At 61.8% G+C, this 21,398-nt stretch overlaps 4 protein-coding genes across 7 annotated transcripts; 3 read left to right on the top strand and 1 right to left on the bottom strand.

The window, feature by feature from the left end:
* Positions 1-111: 111 nt before the first annotated feature.
* Positions 112-5,662, bottom strand: PSMD2 (proteasome 26S subunit ubiquitin receptor, non-ATPase 2). Its single transcript, XM_015871825.3, has 21 exons — positions 5,496-5,662; positions 5,264-5,320; positions 4,899-5,063; positions 4,631-4,752; positions 4,297-4,521; positions 4,043-4,201; positions 3,670-3,814; positions 3,402-3,462; positions 3,082-3,228; positions 2,840-2,946; positions 2,561-2,688; positions 2,397-2,484; positions 2,110-2,272; positions 1,925-2,026; positions 1,693-1,838; positions 1,432-1,515; positions 1,099-1,267; positions 924-1,018; positions 690-816; positions 495-613; positions 112-412 (listed from the first exon to the last, which is right to left on the bottom strand). The coding sequence occupies exons 1-21, from the start codon at positions 5,628-5,630 to the stop codon at positions 230-232; spliced, it is 2,727 nt and encodes a 908-aa protein (XP_015727311.2). The 5' UTR covers positions 5,631-5,662; the 3' UTR covers positions 112-229.
* Positions 5,663-6,144: 482 nt separating this feature from the next.
* On the top strand, positions 6,145-13,069 carry ECE2 (endothelin converting enzyme 2). Of its 3 annotated transcripts, XM_015871829.3 has the most exons (19): positions 6,145-6,570; positions 7,874-7,960; positions 8,297-8,441; positions 8,591-8,806; positions 8,882-9,006; positions 9,091-9,237; positions 9,312-9,377; positions 9,535-9,723; positions 9,816-9,958; positions 10,047-10,161; positions 10,373-10,483; positions 10,575-10,673; positions 10,746-10,823; positions 10,923-11,026; positions 11,384-11,494; positions 11,611-11,678; positions 12,215-12,405; positions 12,479-12,574; positions 12,696-13,069. In XM_015871829.3, the coding sequence occupies exons 1-19, from the start codon at positions 6,529-6,531 to the stop codon at positions 12,870-12,872; spliced, it is 2,310 nt and encodes a 769-aa protein (XP_015727315.2). In that variant the 5' UTR covers positions 6,145-6,528; the 3' UTR covers positions 12,873-13,069. The 3 variants fall into 3 exon arrangements, 2 of the variants coding, with proteins under 2 accessions (XP_015727315.2, XP_085369301.1); XR_014933273.1 differs by lacking the exon at positions 6,145-6,570 and having other exon boundaries at positions 7,591-7,960; positions 11,847-12,405; XM_085513175.1 differs by lacking the exons at positions 12,215-12,405; positions 12,479-12,574; positions 12,696-13,069 and adding an exon at positions 11,847-12,082 and having other exon boundaries at positions 6,240-6,570.
* A 283-nt stretch (positions 13,070-13,352) lies between these two features.
* Positions 13,353-15,779, top strand: LOC107318229 (mitochondrial ubiquitin ligase activator of nfkb 1-A-like). 2 transcript variants are annotated; one of them, XM_015871827.3, is made up of 4 exons: positions 13,353-13,697; positions 13,891-13,978; positions 14,060-14,180; positions 14,346-15,779. In XM_015871827.3, exons 1-4 carry the CDS (start codon positions 13,581-13,583, stop codon positions 15,025-15,027), a joined length of 1,008 nt encoding a protein of 335 aa, XP_015727313.2. In that variant the 5' UTR covers positions 13,353-13,580; the 3' UTR covers positions 15,028-15,779. The 2 variants fall into 2 exon arrangements, with proteins under 2 accessions (XP_015727313.2, XP_015727312.2); XM_015871826.3 differs by having other exon boundaries at positions 13,852-13,978.
* Positions 15,780-18,650: 2,871 nt separating this feature from the next.
* CAMK2N2 (calcium/calmodulin dependent protein kinase II inhibitor 2) lies at positions 18,651-21,335 on the top strand. The gene is made up of 2 exons (XM_015871828.3): positions 18,651-18,869; positions 20,292-21,335. Exons 1-2 carry the CDS (start codon positions 18,701-18,703, stop codon positions 20,360-20,362), a joined length of 240 nt encoding a protein of 79 aa, XP_015727314.1. The 5' UTR covers positions 18,651-18,700; the 3' UTR covers positions 20,363-21,335.
* Positions 21,336-21,398: the final 63 nt, after the last annotated feature.

The raw sequence follows: 21,398 nt of genomic DNA, 5'->3' as shown, positions 1-21,398 counted from the left end.
CCCCCCGCCCGTGTCACGTGAATGGAGGGACCGGCGGGGGCACGGACACACAGCGCGACCCTCGCTGGGTGCTGCCCGACGGACAGGCTCAGAACTGAAGGGCAGCACAGCACCGATCCACGCAGACTTTATTTCCTCATCTCCCAGTAACAAATAAAAACAACCCCCCCCAAAAAAAACCCCAGTCATTCTCCTCCCCCCCCCCAACCACTCAGCCCCCAGCCCCCCCTCAAACATCGTAGTTTGGGTTCTTGCGCAGGATGACGAAGCCCTCCAAGATGGGGGTGACGGGCACGTGCTCCTCGGTGGCCAGCTCTGCCCGCTCGCCGTGTGCCAGCAGCACAGGGGTGGTGTGGGTCTGGAAGCCGGTGATGGTTTTGGGTTTGCCTGCTTGGCCCACCACGTCCACAGCCTGCAGGGAGCAGCAATGTGAGATGAGGAGTTATGGGGATATAACCCCCCCCAGCCACCCATATCATGCTCCAGCTCCTCACCTGTCCAACCCGAACCGATACAGGCAGAGGACGCAGCTCCTCATCGAAAGTGACCAACATACGGGGCTGCATGGCCGCAACCAGCCCGTACAGGACATAGTGGGACTTGCCCAGGATAACTGAAAGGGGATGAAAGCGAGAGTGTGAGTGTGGGAAGGAGGGGATGGATGAAACACTCTATGACACGTTACTCACTGTTGCGCACATCCAGGAAGGACACGAGGACGGTCAACAGTCCAGCTACAGCCACCTGGCTCATGAGCTGCCTATCGCTGTGGTAGGGGCACAGGGTGAGCGTCCCCTTACCCAAGTGGGTCAGGCCCTGGTGTGGCACAGAAAGCACGTGAGCACAAAGTAGGGCAGCACGTGGTGGCCCCCCATCCCACAGCCACCCCCATCTCTTCCCAACCACAAGTGTGGGATCATCACCTGGGCTAACCGCACCATGAAGAGGTTGTTGGGGTCCTTGGCGTGGTACTGGGCGAGCTGCCGCAGCATTGCAGCCAGCCGGGCGTTGTTGGTACCTGGAGTAGGCAGGGATTGAGGCACCGGCCTGGTCCCATGGCTGCCCACCATGACACACAAGCTGCCCCCCCAGGCTTACCGCTGCCCACCATGCCCATGGCAAAGATAGAGTTGTAGGAGACTTCAGGGTCAGCATCGTGGGAGAACTTGCTGAGGGTGTCCAGGATGTTGAGACGGGGGTTAGAGACAGAGATTAGCGCCAGGGCCAGGGGCACAGCACGGCGCAGGGTGGGCTCCCCATACCGCAGCTGCATGGAACAGGGAGAGAGAGAGGATATTAAAACCCAGGTAGGGGCAAGGGCACAGTGGGGCATCCACAACCCAGCTTACCAAGGCCAAGATGTGAGAGAAGATCTGCCCTCTTCATCCAGGTCCCTTCCCAGCCCCACATTGTCCCCCAGCTGCCACTCACCAGGTGACCAAACGTGCGCAGGGCCATCTCTGCACCAATCTCCTCACCCATGGCAATAAGTGCGATGCCCAACACTGCTACACCCTGCAGAGACACCAGTACTGAATGCCAGGCAGAGACCACCAACCCCAGATGCAATCTCTTACAGCCCAGCTGGACAGCGAGAGCAGAGGATCCTGCTGGGGCCACTTCCTCTGGGTCTGACCCCAGACAGGGCAGCTACTGGGCCTGGGCTGCAGTTTCCAGCCCAGGTTTTCCTACCTGGTGTGCCCCCATGTCAGCTGAGTTTTCTTTCTTCTCTTTCTCCTTTTTGTCCTTCTTGTCTTTGTCTTCCTCTTTCTCCTTGGAGTCAAAGTGCTCACTGCAGATGTGCAGAAGCTGCTGTACCTTCAGGACATTCCCTGAACCTGTGGGGTCAGCAGTGGGTAAGGATGAGCAGAAGGAAGGCCTGGTCCCACTCCCACCTCCCTCAGCCTTGGTCAGCTCAACGCACCAGCATAGGCACAGATGTCCACCAATGTGTTGGCAAAGCTGCGGAACGGCTCCGACACCACCTCCAGCGCTGCCAGGATCGCCTCGATGGCCTCTCCCTTGCCTGTGAAGAGGCACAGAGTTCAGGGCACCCAAGAGATGGTCTCAGTCCCAGCTCACAGGACCACCAGTGCTGCCCTTTCTTACCCAAGTGGTTCAAGCCCAGGCCAAGCGGCAGCCACCGGGCATAGGTGTCCTTCAGCTCCGTCTCTGATTTCTCCATGATGGTTTGGAGGATGGTGGAGGTGACATCCCCATTGCAAGAGCCCACAGATATCATGCCACAAGCCAGGGCCGTCACACCAGCCACCTGGGGAGGGAGCCATGTTCTTAGGGCACAGCACATCACACAAGGACACGCAGAGCCCAAACCAGCCCCAGCATCCCCAGGAGCTGTCAGGGACTCGTGCAGCACACCCTGCTCTGCTCCCTACCTCCATGCTGGACTTAGAGTCCCCCATCACTGGCAGCAGCAAAGTCAGGACATCCTCGCGGTTGGAGCCCGCGTAGGCCAGCCCCAGCCTATGGAGAACACAGAGGAACGTCAGGGATGGCTGCACCATCCCACACAGCCAAGGACGCCAGGGCAGACCCTTACCCAAAAATGGCTCCGATCCGCATGGTGTTGCTGTTGTGGAGGACATAGTCAGATAGCAGGGCCAGGGCAGGGTCGCATTCATTCCTCACTCCTGAGTTGACGATGCCACAGGCCAGCAGGGCACCCGACTATGAAACAGAGGCACCATTATGCACTAGCCACCACCACATGGAGCTCCCTGCCAGCCAGTGACTCATGTCACCCCACAGGTTACACTTGCTCCCCAGGACAGGCTGGTTGTTACCAAGTGAGTATGGGGCTGAGATCAGTGCCACTCACCTTAATGTAATCCTCTGAGGAATAGAGGTACTTGTCAATCTGTGTGAGGCCCCCATCCACGTCCCACAGCAGTATAGTGCCCAATGAAGCTGCAGCACTCAACATCCCTGTGGTTCCCAGGGAGAAAAGCCCAAGTCAGTGTGACCAGCCTGGACACAGCAGGGCTGTACCCAACTGCCACACTTTCAGCAGGGCCCACAAAGGGTCACAACCCCAAGCCCACAGCCACCTCCAACCCTCACCGTGGTCTTTGTTCTTGTACAACCATTTATTGCCATCATCTGTCAGCAGCTTGTCTTGGCCGAACGCAGCATTTACAAAGCCGTTCACGAAGGAGGATGCCAAATTCATCCGGGCTGAGTCCACTTGGGAACCACTGCCCCCAAACCCTGGGGAACAAGATCAGAGTGAGGCAGGCCAACACTCCACTGCACAGTTGTCCCACGCCAGACAGTGGGTGAGGCCCCATCCCCAGCCACAGGGAAGGAGCAGACAAAGCCCACCAGAAGCAATGGGGTCTGCTCTATCCAGAGACAGACAAGGTCAAAACATGAGCTCTTACGGTTATTTTCCAAGTGGGTTTTGTAAATATCATCTGGTACTTTGGGCTCCATGATGTCCAGCTGCAGAGACAAGGGAAAAGAGGGTTATTTCCCCACAGACGCACCACAGCAGCTGTTCTACAAAGACAGCCTTGCCAGCAGGACCTGGCCAGGCTCATAGGGATAAGAGAGCTCTCCCCAGGTCTTGCCACAGAGCACAAAGCCTGGTGGCCAGGGCAGATCCCAGCCTGGAGCAGCCCAGAGATCTTTCTCCAGCACAGTGCTCACCTCTCTAGCCAAGGCCAAGAAATTGCTGTTGAGCTGGACGTTGGACATGATCTCAGTCAGGTCCTCGTACTCCTCCACGTCCTCATTCAGCTCCAGGAAGACCCCATGGCGGCCCAGCATAAAGGCCATCTGCTTCTGGACAACTCTGCAGAGGGAAGAGGCTTTGAAAGCATCCAGCCCCCATAGCCAAACAGCAGTCACATTCCTCAGCCCACCCTGCTCAAGCAGCATACAAGAACAGCCCAGAGATGACTGGCTCCTGCTCATCTTTATTTTGGGGACATGAGTATCTGGCCAAGCCCCCAGCCACATCTGACAATGCCAGGATCCTACTCAGCTGTACTCGCCCCCCCGAGCCCATGTCTCTACTTACACATCTTTGCAGGAGGTGAAGATGTCCTCCACCAGCTCCACATCATTGAGCATCAGAGCCAGGCGCAGGGCTTCAGGGTAACGGTTGAACTTGCGGAAAATGCCCAGAGCACAGCGTAGGAGAGCAGAGTTCTCAGGTTCTGGGACATAGCTTACGCAGCTTTGAGGAGGAGATGCATGTGAGGAGGAGTGTCAGCCAATGAAGCTGGGCAGCCTTAGCCCACCAAGGGCCAGACAGATGCACCAGTCCCTCACCTGGTCAGGTAGAGGCACACTTTGGAGTAGGCGTTGTCATCGATGTATTTCTCCAGCATGTCCATCTGCTCGATCTCCATGAGAAGGTCACAAGCCTCGTGCTCTGCATTGTGAGCCATGTTGTAAGGGACAATCTCCTTAACCAGGGTGAGGAGTGTGTCCCTCTGTGCCTTGTCAGCTTCATCAATCTCCTGCCACTCCTTGGCTACTTCCCCTGCCAAGTGCCTGCAGGGAGAAGGGGACATCGTAACCACAGAAACCAGCCTCACCCAGCCCCACGGATGCGAGGCAGCTGTTCTTATCCACCCCAAGCCCTGTTCCCAGCCAGTCTCACCTGACATATTCATGCCCCCACGATGCCAGCTCCTCCTGAGAGCCCACCAGGCGGTACTTCAGACACTCACGCTCCCCACTCATGGTCATAGCCAGGACAGAAATAATGTCTGCTGCAAAGCGCTGGGGACAGAGAGCTGGAGCTTCAGACTCACATGGGAATGAGTGCACCCCAGAAGACCCACACGGGATTGAGTGCCCCACTGTGTCCACAGGGGGCAAAGCAAGGACGTGGCAAGTCACAGCCCACACAGGATGGCAGCACTCACCTTGTTCTCCCCAGCAGCCATGTTCTCATAGATCTCCTTCAGCTTGCCATAGTGTGGTCGGAGGAACTTGAGTGGTTTGGGGACAGAGGTCATGGAGGTGGTGGAGGAACGGATCTGCCTGCGCAGCTCCTCCAGCGCCGGGCGGTAGAGAGACGTGTCCTTCTCCTGCACATGGAAGAGGCCCATCAGGAGGTGTGTGAGATGCTGACTCTGGGCTCAGAGCCCCCCACACCCTAAAGTCAGCCCTATGGGGCTGTGGCACAGCGAGCAGACAGGCACCCACGGGGCACAGCTCTGAGCACCCACAGGGCTGTGACACGGGGCATTTCCCCCCCAGTTCTCTAGGCTGCGGGGCCCGCACTCACCCCCAGACGCTCCACCAGCATCTCCAGCTCATCCTGCAGCTGTTTGTCCTCCTCCGACTGCCGGGATGGAACACACGGTTAGGGGCGACCCCCGGGGACAGCGCTGTCCCTGTTAGTAACACACAGCCACCCCGGAGCCCCCCGTACTACGTCACCGTATGACGTCACGCGGCCTAGGGAGCCCCGATGACGCCATCCCGCCCCGTGACTCAGCTCCCCGGCCGACTCTCACCAGCTCCTGCTCCTTCTCGGGCCCCGCGGGCGGATCCCGTCGGTCCCGTCCCCACAGCTGAGGGGTTTTCTCGTCTCCTCCCGAGCCCGGCCCGCCCTGCACCCGGCTCTGCCCGCCGCCGCCTCCCGCGTCCATGGCCGCTCCGCCGCACACCGGCCACGCTCTGCGCCTGCGCACGGCCCGTCGTCTCAGTGACGTCATCACCGTGCGCCCGATGGGAGTTGCCGGTGGGTGAAGTGGGCGGGGCTTACCGAGATGTGGGCGGTGCTTAGGTGGATTGTGGGCGTGGCTTAGCGGGATGTAGGCGGGGCTTCGTGGACCCTCCCCGCGTGTCTTGGCGCCGGGCGGTGACACCCACGGGCGTGGGGAGCGGAGTGTCGGGGTCAGGACGGGATGGGGACGTGGGACGTGGGGACGGGGAGCCCGGAGGGAGATCATTACCCGCAAAGCAGTGACACGCGTGGAAGTGTGACACGCGTGGCACAGCCGGTCTCGTAGCTCCGTGCCCGCCTTACAGCACCCGCCCGCTGGTCCCCGGGGGTGGCAGCGCTGCCGTGGGCGGCTGTGTCTGTGTCTGTGCGTGACACTGTGTCTGTGCGTGACTCTGTGCGTGGCACCGCGTGGGCTCCGTGTCCCCGGTTCCGCTCCCGGTTCCGTCCCGCTGCGCATCGCTGTGACCGCACCCGGTTGCGGTGCCGGTGCCGGTGCTGCGGCTCCGCCCGTTCTTGCGGAGGGCGCTGCCCCTCGCGGTCACCTCGGCGGCGGGGCCGGGCGGAGCGGTGCCCCCCGCTGCAGCCTCCCCTGAGGTCGCCGGTCTTTAACCGTTCCCGCTCCCCGGTGCCGGTGCCTCACCCCGCTGGTCCCCAGCCCCCCGGTCCCTTCCCACTGCGGCGGCTCCATCCGTCTCTGCCCGGCGCCGCTCCAGCTCCCGGACCTATTCCCGGTGCCGGTGCCGGGCCATGGCGGAGGCAGGCGGCGCTGCGGCGGCGGCGGGGGCCCGGAGCGGGCCGGGCGGGGAGCGGAGCTAGGCGGGATGGCCAGGATGAACGTGGCCCTGCAGGAGCTCGGACACGCCGTGAGTGTCGGCAGGGAGGGACGCAGGGGACAGGAGGGGGGGGCGCGGGGACAGCCCGAGTGTTGGGGCTGGAGAGCTGCGGGAGATGGGAAGGGATGCGGGGGGATGCGGGGGGAAGGAGCCGGGGGGAAAAAAGGGATTGAGAGCCAGTGGGATGAAGGGGCTTGGGGGGCTCCCCACGGCAGCAGGGGAAGAGGGGCAAAGGGACCTCCCCGCTGGGAGAAATGGGGCAGAAATGGGAGAAATCGGGATGAACCCACAGCCCCTCGCAGTGCCAAAGCAGGGGGCACACCTGGAGCTTGTGGATGCTGCCCCACTGCAAGTCCCGGGGCTGGGGGGCCCATTTCCCCCACAGATGGCGCAGGAAGAGCCCATGGGCTGGATCCTGCCTTAACCTCAGGGTGCCAGGAGGGATGCGGCTGGAGGCGACATGGGGCACCGCGGCAGACTGGAGCACCCAGCCTGCCCCAGTCCCGAATACCAGGCTGTCCAACACCACCATCCCACAGTGATGGAACCCCCCCCCCGGCTCTGCAACCTCCCTGCGTCCCAGTGATGGGCAGGGGAGCTGGGAGCAGAGCGCTTATCCTTCCCCCCACACACACCCCAGCAACTCCATACCCCTGAGCACTGCAGAGATGCGCAGATGGAGGCTGAGCCACAGCCCACCCAGGCGTTAACTCCGAAGCCTGAGGACAGTGCATACCCAGAAACTCTATACCGAAGCACCCTGCTCCTTTCTGCAGTTCAATCCCCCCATCCCTCCCTCCTCGCTGAGCTGTTTGCAGCCTCCATGGCAGGGAGGGTGCAAGCAATGGGGCTGCCCCCCCGGCTCTGGTGCAAAAGGGTCTCTATCTCACCAGCGTCACTGGTCCTTTGCAACCAGCTGATGCCCCCCCCCATGGTTCCCTTGTCCCCCTGGATCCCTGCACCCTGTGTTGCATGGGTGGGAGGAAGGGGAGAGGGCTTCCAGATGTTTCAGACCAGTGCACATCTGCATGGAAAGTTCCAGGTGGGGGGGAGGGGCGAGGCAGCAGCACTAAGCAACGGTTGCCAGGAGATGGGGAGTGCATCTCCGTGGCGATGTGGCACCTGTCAGCGGGGTGATGCTGCCATTGCCATGGTGACACGCAGGGATGCTCGGGCCCCAAAGGCTCCCACCAGCATCCTGCATTGCCCTCCCCAGGGCAAACCGGGGATGGGGCTGGCTTCTGGAGGAGGCCCTGTCCCCCCCAGGCACCTGCTGTAGGAGGCAGAGGGGGCAGTGGGGTGCAGCCCCCCCCAGCCTGCTTTCCCCCCTCAGATGCCTGACTACAAGCATGCCACGCTGCAGGAGGACGAGGGGCCGGAGCCGGCAGGGGATGGCAGCGCTTCCCCCGACAGCGTGGAGGTGAGCTATGGCACAGCCCCCCCGCTTTGCTTAGGACCCCTTTCCTGCAGCCCCAGTCCGCAGCATGAGTGGGGCCGGGAGCCCGGCCAGCCTTGGCTGTCATTAGATGATGTGCTGGGAGGCAGCCAAAATGCAGCAAAGAGTGATCCCCTTCCCTGCAGTTCGACAGGGGGTGCACCAGCATCCACAAATGGCTCGTCCACAAGGGATGCACTGGCTTCAGAGTGGCCATTTCCAAGCTTAGTCCCCATCTAGTCCCCATGCCCACAGCCAAGCCAGGGCACCTGGGAGCAGTTTGGGGAGGGGATGTGATGTCAGCCCCTGCCTCCTGCCCAGGTGGGGTTTCGGAAGGGGACGGGGCCACTGCTGAGCCGCCTGGCCTCGCGCTCCCAGCTGGAGCTGGTGCTTTGCACTGTCGCTGTCACACTGGCCCTTCTGCTCGGCATCACCATCGTGGCTCTGGCCGTCCAGTACAGCAGAGGTAGGAGACTGCCATGCTGGGGTAGAGATGCCATTGCCCTTCGTGGGGACAGCAGGTTGCTGGGTGCTGTACCCACCCCCAGTAGCAGCCCCACTCTGTGCCTCAGTTCCACTCCCCCCCCACCCCTCCCCGCATCCCTTTCCCTGCAGATCCCTCCCATACCATGTGCCTGACGGACGCCTGTGTCCGGGTGGCCAGCAAGATCCTGGAAGCCCTGGACACGGACACTGACCCCTGCCAGGACTTCTACCAGTACTCGTGTGGGGGCTGGATCAAGAGGAACCCACTGCCCAACGGGCGCTCCAAGTGGAGCACCTTCAACAGCATCTGGGACCAGAACCAGGCCATCATGAAGCACCTCCTTGGTGGGCACGGTGGGGATGGGAGCTGTCTGAGGGTGCCAGCAGAAGGGGTTTGGGCTGAGCTGTAGTATCCCGCAGAGAACTCCAGCTTCAACTCCAGCAGTGAGGCGGAGAGGAAGACGCAGCGCTACTACCTGTCCTGCCTCAAGGAGCAGAGAATCGAGGAGCTGGGCTCCCAGCCTCTCATGGAACTCATTGACAAGGTGAGGGCTCAGCTTTGGGGACAGTTCTGGAGCCTCCCCCACGGCACTGAGTGACAAACACCTCCTGGTTCCATTTGGTGGCAGATCGGTGGATGGAATGTCACCGGCTCCTGGAACCAGAGCAGCTTCATGGAGGTGCTGAAGATGGTGTCAGGCACCTACCGAGCAACCCCGTTCTTCACTGTCTATGTGGGTGCAGACTCCAAGAGCTCCAACAGCAACGTCATCCAGGTGGGCGCTGGGGGTAGCAGGCACTGGGGGCTCTGGGATGTATGGGACACCCATGCTGCCCCTCTGTCCCCAAGGTGGACCAGTCAGGGCTTTTCCTTCCATCCCGGGATTACTACCTGAACAAGACTGCCAATGAGAAGGTGAGTCCAGGATCTCTGCATGGAGCTGGGGACTTAGGGACAGGAGGTCCAGGGGCAGCAGGTCTGAGCCCCTGGTCAGACCTTCATCCTAAGGGGTGGCCAAACCAGGAACCTGTGGGCAGAGTAGAGCTGCACATGTGTTTTGGGGTCTCACCAGGTCCTGACTGCATACCTGGACTACATGGTGGAGCTGGGCATGCTGCTGGGGGGGTCCAAGGAGCCCACCCGCCTGCAGATGCAGCAGGTCCTGGACTTTGAGACGCTGCTGGCCAACATTACCGTGCCACAGGCTGAGCGGCGAGATGATGAGAAGATCTACCACAAGATGAGCATTGCTGAGCTGCAGGTGGGTGTGCTCCCAGTGAGTGTGGGATGCAAGGGTGTCCCAAAAGGACACCAGAAGGAGTGCTGCAGAACCACGTCCCCATGCCCCTGCAGGTCCTTGCCCCTGCCATCGACTGGCTGGATTACCTTTCCTATGCACTGGCCCCACTGGAGCTGGCTGAGACTGAGCCCGTGGTGGTGTATGGGGACGCCTACCTCCAGCAGGTCTCTGAGCTCATCAACAGCACCGACAGGAGGTGAGCACCCCCAGGGACCCTATTTAGGCATAGGACATCCCCCATGCGCTGGTCTTGTGGCCACATGAAACATTCCTCTGTCCCATAGCGTCCTGAACAACTACCTGATCTGGAACCTGGTGCAGAAAACAGCCTCCAGCCTGGACCAGCGCTTTGAGACAGCCCAGGAAAGGCTGCTGGAGACACTCTATGGCACCAGGAAGGTAATGGGAGGGGGGTTGGGGCCACCCTTCTCTATCCACAGCAGTGCATGAGTATTTGGGATCACTTCTGCCCCGGGCACTCCTTGGGACACTAAGCCCCAGATGCAGTTTCACAGTGGAGCATCTGCCCACAGCCAGGGGGAAGCAGTGGGCAGGGAGGGAGGTTTGTGTCTGCCCCGGCATCTCATGGGCTCTGGTCTCACTCCCACAGTCCTGCACACCCCGCTGGCAAACCTGCATCTCCAACACAGATGACACGCTGGGCTTCGCCCTGGGCTCCCTCTTCGTCAAAGCCACCTTTGACCGGGACAGCAAGGCCATAGTGAGGACACATCCCCTCCCCATCCATGAGATCTCCTGCTTTCCCCCTGCATGAGGGGCATGGGGAACACAGCATCCCCTCCTATCCCCAGGCAGAGGAGATGATCAGTGAGATCCGGACAGCCTTTGAGGTATCCCTGGAGCAGCTGGACTGGATGGATGAGAAGACGAGGCAGGCTGCCAAGGAGAAGGTGAGAGATCCTCAGGAGACCCCTCCGGTATCCCCCCACCCCATCTAACCACCAGGGCTTCTCCCCATGCAGGCAGATGCCATCTATGACATGATCGGCTTCCCAGACTTCATCCTGGACAACAAAGAGCTGGACGATGTCTATGATGGGGTAGGGGCTCATGGGGAGGGGTCTGACACATTCACAAAACCCATGGTAGGACAGTGCAGAAATAGACAGTCGTTCCTCACCCATCCTCTTCCTCACCAGTACGAGGTCTCTGAGGACTCCTTCTTCCAGAACATGCTCAACTTCTACAACTTCTCTGCCAAAGTGATGGCTGACCAGCTGCGGAAACCTCCCAACCGTGACCAGTAAGTGGGATGGAGGGCTATGGGGGTGGAGGATTCAAGGAGAGAGCACGGGCTGGCACCTTCATGGTGTCATGGCGGCAGCAAGTCATCTAGGGGTGGCTTAGGGGTCCTGGGTCACTTAGGCATCCCTTCCCTACGGGTGACCCCACCAGGGTGGGAATAAGGGTTAGAGCACTTCAAGAGATGAGGTGGCACAGATAATTGTGGGGACTCTAGCTTTTACCCAGGATGGATGCAGAGTCCTTTGGTCATGGGGTGGGTGCCAGGCCCTTCCAAGGGGGACCCAAGGAGGGAAATGACACAGGAGGGCCCTGGGGGGGCTGGGCAGAGGACACATGTCCTGTTCCCATTCCCCAGGTGGAGCATGACCCCACAGACCGTCAATGCCTACTACCTGCCCACCAAGAACGGCATCGTCTTCCCCGCTGGCATCCTGCAGGCACCATTCTACGCCCGCAACCACCCCAAGTGAGCCTGAGATGGAGCTGAGGGGCAGCTCCTGGACGGGGGGTGCTCATGAGCAGGAGGGGCTGCCCAGCTGCATCCCTTCTACACTCACTCACCTCTTTCCTGCGGCCCCATAGAGCCCTCAATTTTGGTGGTATCGGCGTGGTGATGGGGCACGAGCTGACCCACGCCTTCGATGACCAAGGTGAGAGCAACAGAAGTCCCTGTTGTCTTCCCATCCCCCTCCCAGACTCATCCCCTCGGTGTGGGGAGGGGGTGCCGCTTTGCCATCCATTGCATCACGCGTGCTTGTGGCCCTGGCCACCCCCCAACCCGGCTGGCTGGCTTCCCCTTCTATGTCCTGTCTCCCCAGGTGGCACCTGCCGATACCTCCCCCCGGCTTCTCTGTGCAGCTTTCGCTCCATCCGCTTGGTGAGGACACGGTGTCTGCAGCTCGGGCCGGCCCGTGGCCCCCCAACCTCCTCATCCTCCTTTTGGGATGGGTCCCTCTCACATCCGCTCTGCTTTGCACCTTCACCAGACTCAGCGGGGATGAGCGGGGGCCGTGGGGGGATTTGTGATCACAGGGGATAGCTCTGTATGGGGATAAACACACCGCAGGGGCTGGGGGACACTGTGCTCAGAGTGCATGAACTCAAGCCCCCTGAAGGCCCTTACAGTGCTCAGTTTGGGGAACCTACAGTGAGTTTGGGGTCGCTGCCCCACGGTTTGGTCCCACAGGCCGTGAGTACGACAAGGAGGGCAACCTGCGGCCCTGGTGGCAGAACTCGTCACTGGAGGCCTTCAAGAACCGCACGGCCTGCATGACGGAGCAGTACGGCCGCTACACCGTGCACCAAGAGAACGTCAACGGCCGCCAGACGCTGGGAGAGAACATCGCCGACAACGGCGGGCTGAAGGCGGCCTACAACGTGAGTGGGACCGCCGGGGTGGGGGGCAAAGCCTTTAACCCCCCGTCATGGCTTCACAGCATCCATCCTGTAGGCGTACAAATCCTGGCTGCAGAAGAATGGAGAGGAGAAGCAGCTCCCAGCGCTGGGGCTCACCAACCACCAGCTCTTCTTCGTGGGCTTTGCACAAGTATGGCTCCATTTGCAGCCCCCTGGGGTGCCACTTCTGCACCCCCAGGGGGTTATTGCCCCCCTTTTGTGTCCCCAAGGGGTTATTGCCCCCATTACCGATCCCTACACCCCATCCCCAGGTGTGGTGCTCGGTGCGGACCCCCGAGAGCTCCCACGAAGGGCTGGTGACGGACCCGCACAGCCCCGACAAGTTCCGTGTTATCGGCACCCTGAGCAACTCGCGGGACTTCGTGCAGCACTTTGGCTGCCCGCTGGGCTCGCCCATGAACCCCGGCAAGCACTGTGAGGTCTGGTAGGGACGGGACCCCCCGCTCCCCCATCCATCCCCGCCATCCCCCGTGTGGATGGAGGCTGGCAGCCCCCGGCCCCGCCGTCCTCACGCTCCGTCCCGCCCCGGCTTGGCTCCCCCATCCCTGCCCGCCGGGCACTGGTGCCTTCCTGTGCGGGTGGCTCTCGCTGACTTTATTGAACGATTAAACGCAGTTTCCACCCACGCCAACGTCCCCGTGTCCTTCGTGGGGGAACCGGGGGGAAAATGGCGGCCCACGCCGCCACGCGCAATGCCCGCCGGGACTTGTAGGCTTCGCGGCGAGCAGCGCGGCCTATCGCAGGGCACGACGGGAGCTGTAGTTCGACGCGAGGGATGACGGGAGGCGTAGTTCCGACCTCCGCCTCCTCTGCAGCAGCAATGCGGAGGCTGCACTACAGCTCCCAGCAGGCAGCGCGGCCGGGCCTGGGTTCGGGCTCAGGCTGCTCGGGGGGCGGCAGGGCCGGGCAGGGCCGGGGTGAGCGGGGCCGGAGCGGGGGGTTGGGGCCGGGCTGGGTGAGCCGGGTGTGCTGGGTGTGCTGGGTGAGCTGGGTGAGCCGGGTGTGCTGGGTGAGCCGGGTGTGCTGGGTGAGCCGGGTGAGCCGGGTCTCGGTGCGGCCCTGGATGCAGAGCCCGGGCCGGGTGCGGGATGAGCAGGGAGTGAAGTGAAGGGCCGAGCTCAGGCCCCAGCCCGGCCATGGACGCGCCGCCCATCAGCCCCGTGGAGCTGCTGTGCCTGGGCTCCAGCGTCGCCTTGTCCGGCCTGTTCTACTACCTGTACAGGAAGAAGGCCCGTGTTGTGGCTCGCATACAGGTAGCCTGGCCCACCGGGCCCTCCCCCACCCGCTGTCTCTGCCCCGTTATCCAGCCTGGTGCACTTGCTGCTATGTCCTCCATCAGTATCGTGATGCCCAGCACCTGGCAGGTCATGTCCTGCCACATGTCACACACAAACCCTGTACTACCAGCCCGTGGACCTGTGTCCATGCTCGGCCCTGCTCTTCCAGGAGGCCCCAAAGCTCCAGGTTGATGACAGCTTACCAGCAGTGGTGTCTGCGGCCGAAGGGAGGTGCCTGCCTTATGTTGCCCTGGAAGGTAAGGCATCCCCACGGCCACACGCTGGGGACGGGGAGCAGGCTCTGGTCCTTTGGCTGTGATACATCCGTTTGTCCTCAGGCATCGTGCTGCCAGCCAAGGCTGCGCTGTCCAGCCATTACCACGGGGGATTGCAGGGTGTGATCCAGAAGCTGCTTCTGAAAGAGCATCGGCTGATCTGGAACAGCTTGGCACGGAGCTGGTGAGCAACAGAGGGGACATCGGGGCCAGACCCCAACCTCTGGGGACACATGAGAGGCAGAAAGCAGCTTGCTTAGAGACTCCGGTCCTTACCCTCAGTTCAGCCCCAGCAGCTCAGGTTTCCTTCACGTTCTCTGCATCTCAGTGCTGTGCTCTCCACTTGCAGGACTGAGAGCGAGCGGGTGCTCTCAGAGCAGGTCTACACTGTGCCCTTCTTGCTGGCCTCCCCGGATGCTGATGTGGTGACACAGGTGAGCGTGGAGAGTCCGCTGCGAGCCGTCTGCCTGCCCCTGGAGATGGTGTACGAGCGCTTCGAGCAGCCAGCACACGGCTTCCGCGACCTGCTGGGCCACTACCTGAGTGGGGAGAAACCTAAAGGCATCCTCGAGACAGAGGAGATGCTACGGGTGGGGGCCGGGCTGACAGGCATTGGGGAGCTGGCCCTGCACCCTGATGGCTCCCTGCACCTCCAGCCACCGGTGAGAGAGGGCGAGTATTTCTTGTGCCTGGGGGACTGGCAGACGGTGCTGGTCGAGCTGGAGTCAGCCAGAGGGTTTTGGAAAGGCGCAGCTGTGTTGTGTGCTGTGGTGGGGCTGGCTGTCCTCCTGCACACCCTGTGCCGTGCCATCCGCCATAAGCACCAGGACAAAGAGCCAGAGGTGGAGGAGGACGGCGATGAGGGGCTGGAGGACTCCTGTGTGGTTTGCCTTACCCGGCCCCGTGAGTGCGTCTTCCTGGGCTGTGGCCACATCTGCTGCTGCTTCCGCTGCTTCCAGGCCTTGCCTACTCGTCTCTGCCCCATCTGCCGAGGGCCCATTGACCGCGTCGTGCCCCTGTACCAGGCCTGAGAGCATCGGGGGGCAGCAGGGCAGTGCCAACCAAGCTTGGTGTGAAGCTTGTAGAAATCTCAGCCGTCCCCTGGCGTGCAGCTGGATGGACCCTGCTGGGGAGGGAGGTGTCCTGGCTTACCCCAGTCTATTCCGGGGTAGGGTTGAGGGGATTTACAGCCTAGTCATCCTATTTGCCCCTTTGTTTGCCCAAGTCACACCTCCACCCCTTACGTGAGAGCATAGGGTCAATGTACTCCTAGTGCCTGACACGAGGAGAGGAGACCCTGTGCCATTCTGGGTCTATTTTCTGAGTCCTGAACACTTCCCCCCTTCCCTCCCCTCCCTGCGATGTGGCTTTTTTCCTTGTTTTGCTTTCCCGGTGTGTGGCTTTGACTGTGGGTAAATGACAGGACTGCAGGGAGATCCCAGGGCTGGTGAGACACAGCTGGGGAAGGTGAGGGTACAGAAACCACCCAGAGCCACCACTGTGTCACACCCTGGTACCAGCATTCCCCTACCGTGTGCCCGCGCCCATTAAGCAGACCCTGTGGGGGTTGAAAAATCTCCCTTCACTTGCTGCTCTGGCACCTGGGCAGGGAAATGGGGACAGCGTGGGCTGCAGCATCCTGCTGTCCCTCCCCACGGCCTCCCCAGAGCCGGAGGGCAGCTCCGAGGCAGCCTCGAGCACCCGCTGAGCCCCGTGCGCCCGCCCTGGAGCCAGCGCAGGAGTGACGTGTGGTTGTTTGTCATTGATAAAGCTGAGGAGCCAAGCACAGCCTTACGTTTTCCTTTGCGTCGTTCCAGCAGGGCTGGGAAGTGTCACCATCCCCTCCCAACCCGGCTGGGCTGGGGACCCCTGGCTGTGGGTGCATTCTTTGGGACAGCCCTGAAAGGCACAAGGATGGGGATGAAGAAGGGGGGGGGGTGCCGTTACCAAGGCAACTCTGCTCTTCCTGTCTCCATGGCTCCCCATCACTGCCTGCTGTTGCCCAGGCAACCAACGGGTTCTCCCATCTCCTAAAGCTTTGGGGCACCCGGGATTTGGGGTGGGAGTGATGCTGGCACTGTGTGTGCATGGGGTTCTATGCCCCCTCAGGCACTCACTTGGGACAGAGGTGTTATCCCTGGGGCCAGCTGTGATGCCCCCAGACACCCAGCTAAAGCTCCAGGGACCCACACGCACCATTGAAGTGAAGGAGTTTCCCCACTTCTCCACCACATTCTCTCACCCCGCTCTCTCCCCCTCACCAATATGGCTGCGTTGCGCTGCAGAGTGAGCAATGGGGACCGAGTCCCCTGCACCAGCCGGTCGTCCCCCCCGCAGCAGGAGGGATTTCGGGAAGGAGATAAATACCAGATGGGAGAGGGCCGGGCTGCCAGGAACGCGCTCCCCGCGTGCCAAGAGCTGCTGGCGCGAGTGGGTGCGTGGGCTGGGAGGTGTCTGTGTACCCGGAGACTGCTCTCCTCACTCCTGGGGCTGAGCCAGGGATGGGCAGAGGGGTCCACAGCCACCCCTGGCTGGTGGCACCTGGCTGAAGCCCCACAGGGCTGAGGGTACAGAGGGAAGGGGTTGTGTCCCACTGTACCCTGTCCCTGCAGGCACACAGAGAGGTGCAGGCACCCTACTGCCACCCTGTGCCCCCAGAAAAGCCACCAGCCCCACAGCAACTCAAGCACACAGACCCTGCAGCACAGCCTGGTGCACTGCCAGGCAGCACCGTGATTCAACCCCTCAGCACCAGCCGGAGCCCAGCAATGCCAGCCTGCCCCGTGTGGGGCTGCCGTGCCCCTGGGTGAACCCGCTGCACATCCCCACCATCACCCTGGGGGCGTTTGTTTTGGGGACACATGCAAAGAACGCAGTGCTGAGCCACATCCCCATCCCACAGCACTAAACAGGACCTGGGTGTCCCCACTGCTGCCACCCCCACACGGTGCCCTGTAGGTGCTCACTGCCCCCATCGTGCCCCCCAAGGCTGCCAGCTCGCTGCCTTCTTGTCTGTTGTCAGGGTGATGGAGAGGTGCTGACAGATGAGATGGAGCTTGTCACCAACACAGAGATGCTGTCTGCCCAGTGGGGTTGGTCTCCCCTATACAGGGACCCCATAGGACAAAAGGCTTTTCCAATGAAACACAGTGCAGCTCCCAGCTCCATCCCATACGATGGACAAGGCAGGATGCAGGCGGCACTTGCAGGTGACCCCCACTGTCCCCACACAGAGTGCTGGGGGTGCACTCAGGGTGGTGGCAGCGGGGAGATGGCACCCAGTGAGCAGAAGTGCCATTTCACGTTTCTTGGCAGGGCTGGCAGCAAGCAGATGGAGGCACCAGGAGCAGGCTGCAGGCACAGCTCTGACAGCGCCTGACCTGCTGCCTGGGGGGACAGCCAGCCCCCGCTGTGACACCCACCCACATCCCCAACACCAAGAGCCCAACTATAAGGGCAAACCAAAGCCCTGTCCCTGCTCACCCGTCACCAGCGTGGTGCCGTCACCCTGCTCCCCCCCCCCGGTGCACAACACCCCACTGCCATCTCCCCCGCAGCCCATCTGCTCCCCAGCCCCGTGTCTCACCGCTCCCTGCCCATGGGCAGAGGCACGTGGGCCTGGCGATGGGGAAAGCAGGGCACATCTCAGCGTGGGCCTCTCGCCTATTTTTCCAGGCTCTTCTTTTTTGAGGGAGCAGAAGCTGCCAGATGAAGGGGTTGGAGCCGGATCCCCAGCAAAGGCAGCGATAAAGGATTGCCTTGTTGGTGGGGAGGGGGCACCGCTGCCCCAGTGCTGCTCTCAGAGGGGAGCGGGCTCTGCAGAGCCCAGCACAAAGAGAAAGGCACGGCCAAGCCTTCCCAGAATAGCAGCACCTGCCCCCTTGCACGGACTGGCCCCACTGATGCTCTTCTACAGCAGCTTTCATCTGCCATCTCAAAGCACAGGAGGGTGGTGGCGTTGAGAAATGGACCCTGTCCCTCCTCCCCCCACAGCTGAGCCCAAATAACACCCCAGCGATGGGGAGGGGTCCCAGGTGGGGCTTTCTCAGGTCACTGATACCAACGTGGTGCAGCTGTGGCTCTTGGAGGGGAGGCATGATGGTCTCTGGGGCTAACAGCAGCTGACCCACGGCACATCCATGTAGGGATGGCTCTGTCTCTTGTCCTTACTGCCCCGTGGCTCTGTCCCCAGGCTGAGTGTAGGGGCAGCAGCATTCCCATTGGAACCCACAGCTCTGCGTCCAATCCACAGCCCCACAGATACACCCTGCGCGCATCCATCTGGGTGCACACGTGTACAGTGACCCACACGAACCCATAGAAGGGGGTGGGGGAAGCCCTACACGGGGGCTGCCAACGATGGGGATGTAGCGCTGAGCTGGGGACGGGCACGGGGGAATCTCTGCCCGCTCGGTGGGGTGGGGGGGACCCACGCAGGCGGTGCAGCGCTGGGGATGGGCGCACCGAGAGCGGACGGACCCCGGGCCGTGGGGACGGGCAGCCACCCCCGGTCCCCCCGCGCGTCCCGTCCCGTCCGCGGAGCTCGGAGCCGCCCCCTCCCGCCCCGCCGGGGTGGGGGGGTCCCCGCTCCCCCCGGATGCATGACTTCATCCTTCCGCCCGGCTTTCCTCCCCGCCGCCGCCGCCGCCGCCGCAGACTGGCTCCCGGCTCGGCGCGGCGCGGCTCGGCCCGCTCGGCCCCGCCATGTCGCAGGTGCTGCCCTACGGCGAGGACAAGGTGGGTCGCTACGGCGCCGAGCCCGAGGCGGGGGAGCTGCCCTTCAGCTGCCGCCTGCAGGACACCAACGCCTTCTTCGGGGGCAACCAGGGCAAGCGGCCCCCCAAGCTGGGACAGATCGGCCGCGCCAAGAGAGGTACGGACCCCCCCGACCCGCCGCCGCGACCCCTCGCTTTCCCCCGGACCCCCCGGTTACGCCCTGCAGCATCCCCGCTCCCCCCGGGGCTGCCCCCGGCGTCGCTCAGCCGCTGCACCTGCGGCTGTGCCCTATAGCAGCGCTGGGAGCCCCGGCTGTGCCCCCCCGCACTGCAGCCGTGCCCCATAGCATCCCCATGGCCAGCATCCCCATGGCCAGCATCCCCGGCTCTGCCCCACAGCATCCCCGGCTCCATCCGCCGGCACTGGGCAGCTCCAGGAATCCCACTCTGCGGCGCAGCTCCAAAGCCGCATGATGCGCCCCCCCACCCCCCCGAACTACCCCGGGCATCCCTGGGGCTGCCCCCCGCTCCCCCCGGGAGCTGCTTTGCGGTTACCGAACCCCCCTTGGGATGTCCGCCCCCGGCCCCATAGGCAGCCCCCGGCCCTATAGCGTTCTCCCTGCCACATCCCCGCCTGCTGCAGCGACCTCACAGCAGCGATGCTCAGCAGCATCACCCCCGCTTTGTGCCCCCCCGGGGCTCCGTAAGGCTGTTTGTATACCATCCCCCGCCTCCCCGCTTCCCTTCATGCCGCAGAGACCCTATAGCAGCTCAATCCGAACCCAAATAAATACTCCCCCCCACCCCTCTGCTAAATCCTCATCCATCCATTCTTGGGGAACCCTTAGAGCAGCCCCCTCCCCACCTGCTCGGAGGGGGCACTGCCAACCCTCCTCTTGAGCAAAAGGGGGGCACACAGCCCCCCCCCCGAGTACCCACACTCCCACCCCTGAGAGATGATGCACTGCTGCCCATGCCCCCCCACCTCATTTTGCAATGCTCATGGATGGGGGCAGTGGACCCTCTCAGTGGGGGCTGCTGGGGGGTCCTGCACAGTGATGATGCTGATGGAGGGGCTCTGCCCAGCTGCGGGGGTCTGTCCAGCGGTGCTTTGCTGATGCCTATTGCTGTGGGGGGGGGTGTCTGTCCAAAGGGATATGACTGGGTGCAAGGGGGGTCTAATGATGCTGATTGCCATTGAGGGGGGGTCCTCACAGCTCCCCCCATAACATCACACTGCAGTGAGTGATGCCGTGGGGGCCCGATGATGCCCCCCCCCCCATCGGGTCATTACCCATTCTGCTCCTGTTGCTCTCATCAGCGGTGCCGCAGCGCAGAGGGGGGGGGTCCTTCCCACCCCCGTTTCCCCATCCAACCACCCACACCTGACTGCCGGGGAGGGGGGGGGGGGCACCCTCCACCCCACATCCCATAGGGTGTGTGTGGGGGTCCCATACCCCAAGCCGTTGGAATGGGAGAGCGGTGGGGCAGCAGGGAGGAAGGGGGGAGGGTATGAAGCCACCCCCGCTCCTGTCCCCACACCCACCCACGTCCCCCCCCCTCCCCGCATGTCCCCGCAGTGGTGATCGAGGATGACCGGATAGACGAGGTGCTCAAGGGCATGACGGAGAAGTCGCCATCGGGGGTATAAACCCAGAGAACCACCACCAGGACCCACGGAGAGGGGGGGGGCCATGCCCACGCCCCCCCCCATCACCCCGGGGAGGGGGTACCGTACGCCGGGGGCCCCCGCTCCATCCCCGCCTTCGGGGCCGCCCCCTCGGGCCATGCACTTTACCCCCCCCCTTCCCCTGGGCAGAGGGACCCCCCCCTAACAAAAAAATATACCTTTAAAGGTGTGGGGGGGGTCGGAGCGGACTCGGAGCGCTGCTGCTGCCCGGAGATAATTCTTTGCTCCATCGTTTTTCTGCATGAGCTTTGGTGGCCCGAGCGCCGTGTCCTGGTGTCGAGGGTCAGCCCCACTCCGGCACGCTTCTTTTTAACAGGAAAAACAAAACAAAATCCTCATATTTGTATTTTTATATATATATCTATCGATCCGAATCTTTGTTAAATACGATCGATCCGCCGACGTCGGTCCGCTGTTGGAGTCTGCAGTGTAAAAGGGGGTCATATTTTTTTCCATAAGAAAACAACAAAAAAGAGAGAAAAAAAATAATATATATATACATATATATATATATAAAGGTGGGGGGAGATGGAGAGAGAGAGGGAAAAGGGAGAGAAAAGGGGGGAATAGAGAGAGAAAAAGGGGGAATAAGGAGTGAAAGGGGGAAGCAAAAGGGTGAAGGGGGGGGTGAAAAGCGAAAGGGAAAATAAAGAGTGAAGAGGGGAAAATAAAAGGAGTGAAAGGGGGAAAGAGAGTGAAAAAGGGGAAAGTAAAAGGGTGAAAGGGGGAAAAAACAGAAGAGTGAAGGGGAAAATAAAAAGAGTGAAAAGGGGGGGAAAAAGAGGTGAGAGAAAGGGGAGAAATGGGGAATAAGGAAATGAGGGAAGGGGGAAAAAAGGAGGGAAAGGAACAGGGGGAAATGGGGAGAGAAAAGGGGAATATGGTAAGAAAAATAAAGGGGAGAAGGAGAAAAGAAAGGAGGAAAAACAGGAAAGGGAAAAAAGAGAAAAAAGGGGGGAAAGAGAAAGGGAAAAGAGAGAGAAAAACACAGCATGGA

Source organism: Coturnix japonica, chromosome 12 (assembly GCF_054131305.1).
Source record: "Coturnix japonica strain WE chromosome 12, WE-NBRP24, whole genome shotgun sequence".
NCBI classification, from domain to species: domain Eukaryota; kingdom Metazoa; phylum Chordata; class Aves; order Galliformes; family Phasianidae; genus Coturnix; species Coturnix japonica.
This window is presented reverse-complemented; position numbering and strand designations above follow the sequence as displayed.